The sequence below is a fragment of the Nicotiana sylvestris genome, chromosome 8 (assembly GCF_000393655.2).
Source record: "Nicotiana sylvestris chromosome 8, ASM39365v2, whole genome shotgun sequence".
NCBI classification, from domain to species: Eukaryota; Viridiplantae; Streptophyta; class Magnoliopsida; order Solanales; family Solanaceae; genus Nicotiana; species Nicotiana sylvestris.
The window spans coordinates 115,669,923-115,671,082 of NC_091064.1; the positions used below are offsets into that span (position 1 = coordinate 115,669,923).

The 1,160-nt window shown below is 47.9% G+C and overlaps 1 protein-coding gene across 1 annotated transcript; it reads right to left on the bottom strand.

Moving 5' to 3' along the window:
* Positions 1–208: 208 nt before the first annotated feature.
* LOC138875565 (uncharacterized) lies at positions 209–649 on the bottom strand. The gene has a single exon (XM_070154402.1). The coding sequence runs from the start codon at positions 647–649 to the stop codon at positions 209–211; it is 441 nt and encodes a 146-aa protein (XP_070010503.1).
* Positions 650–1,160: the final 511 nt, after the last annotated feature.

Sequence of the window (1,160 nt, forward strand, 5' to 3'; positions counted from 1 at the left end):
TCCAAAATTCCATCGGAATCTCATCTGGTCTGGTTGCTCTGCCTCTTCTCATCTTACGCATAGCCCCCACGACCTCCTCAACCTTGATACGCCTGTAAGGCCCGAAGTCACAGTGACTCTCGAAATGCTCCAATTTTCCTACCACAATATCCCGATCCCTTTTTTCATTCAGAAGTTTATGGAAGTAAATTTGACATCTCCTCTTAATCTAGGCATCTTCCATTAGTGTCCTACCATCTTCATCCATGATGCATCTCACTTGGTCCAAATCCCGAGCCTTCCTCTCTCTCAACTTGGCCAGCCGGAATAACTTCTTCTCCCTACCCTTTTCCCCCAGTTCCTCATACATACGACCATAAGCCGCAGTTTTAGCCTCCATGACCGATAGTTTAGCTTCCTTCATAGCTACCTTATATCTCTCCATGCACGCTTGCCTCTCCTCCTTACCTATGCTCCCCACTAACTTCAAGTATGCCGCCTTCTTTGCTTCTACTTTACCTTGGGCCACTTCATTCCACCACCAGTCTCCTTCATGCCTACCAGAGACACCGGTTGAGACCCCTAACACCTTTCTCACAGATGCCCTTATACAGTCTGAAGTTGCTGACCACATAGTGTTTGCGTCCCCACTGCTCTTCCAAGCTCCCATAGCCGACAACCGCCACTCTAACTCTTGGGCTTTATCCTTAGTCAAGGCTTCCCACCTAATTCTCGGTGATCCCTGAGCAGACCTGTTCCTCCTCTCTAACCTAATACCAACGCCTATCACCAAGAGTCTATGCTACGTCATGAGTGTCTCACTCGGAATCACCTTACAATCCTTGCACAACCCACTGTCACACCTCCTGAGGAGGAGATAGTCAATCTGAGTCTTCACTACCGCATTTTGAAAAGTAACCAAATGCTCCTTCCTTTTCGGAAATCTAGAGTTTGCAATCACAAACCTGAAAGCCTTAGCGAAGTCCAACAGCGTGGTACCTCCTCCGTTCCTCTCCCCAAAACCAAATCCTCCATGCACCTCGCCATAACCACCTGTGCTCGCCCTAATATGAACATTGAAATCTTCTCCTATGAATAGCTTCTCAGCATGCAGAACCTAGCGCACAATCTCATCTATCTGCTCCTAGAAGCGTCGTTTAACCTCTTCATCTAGGCCCGCA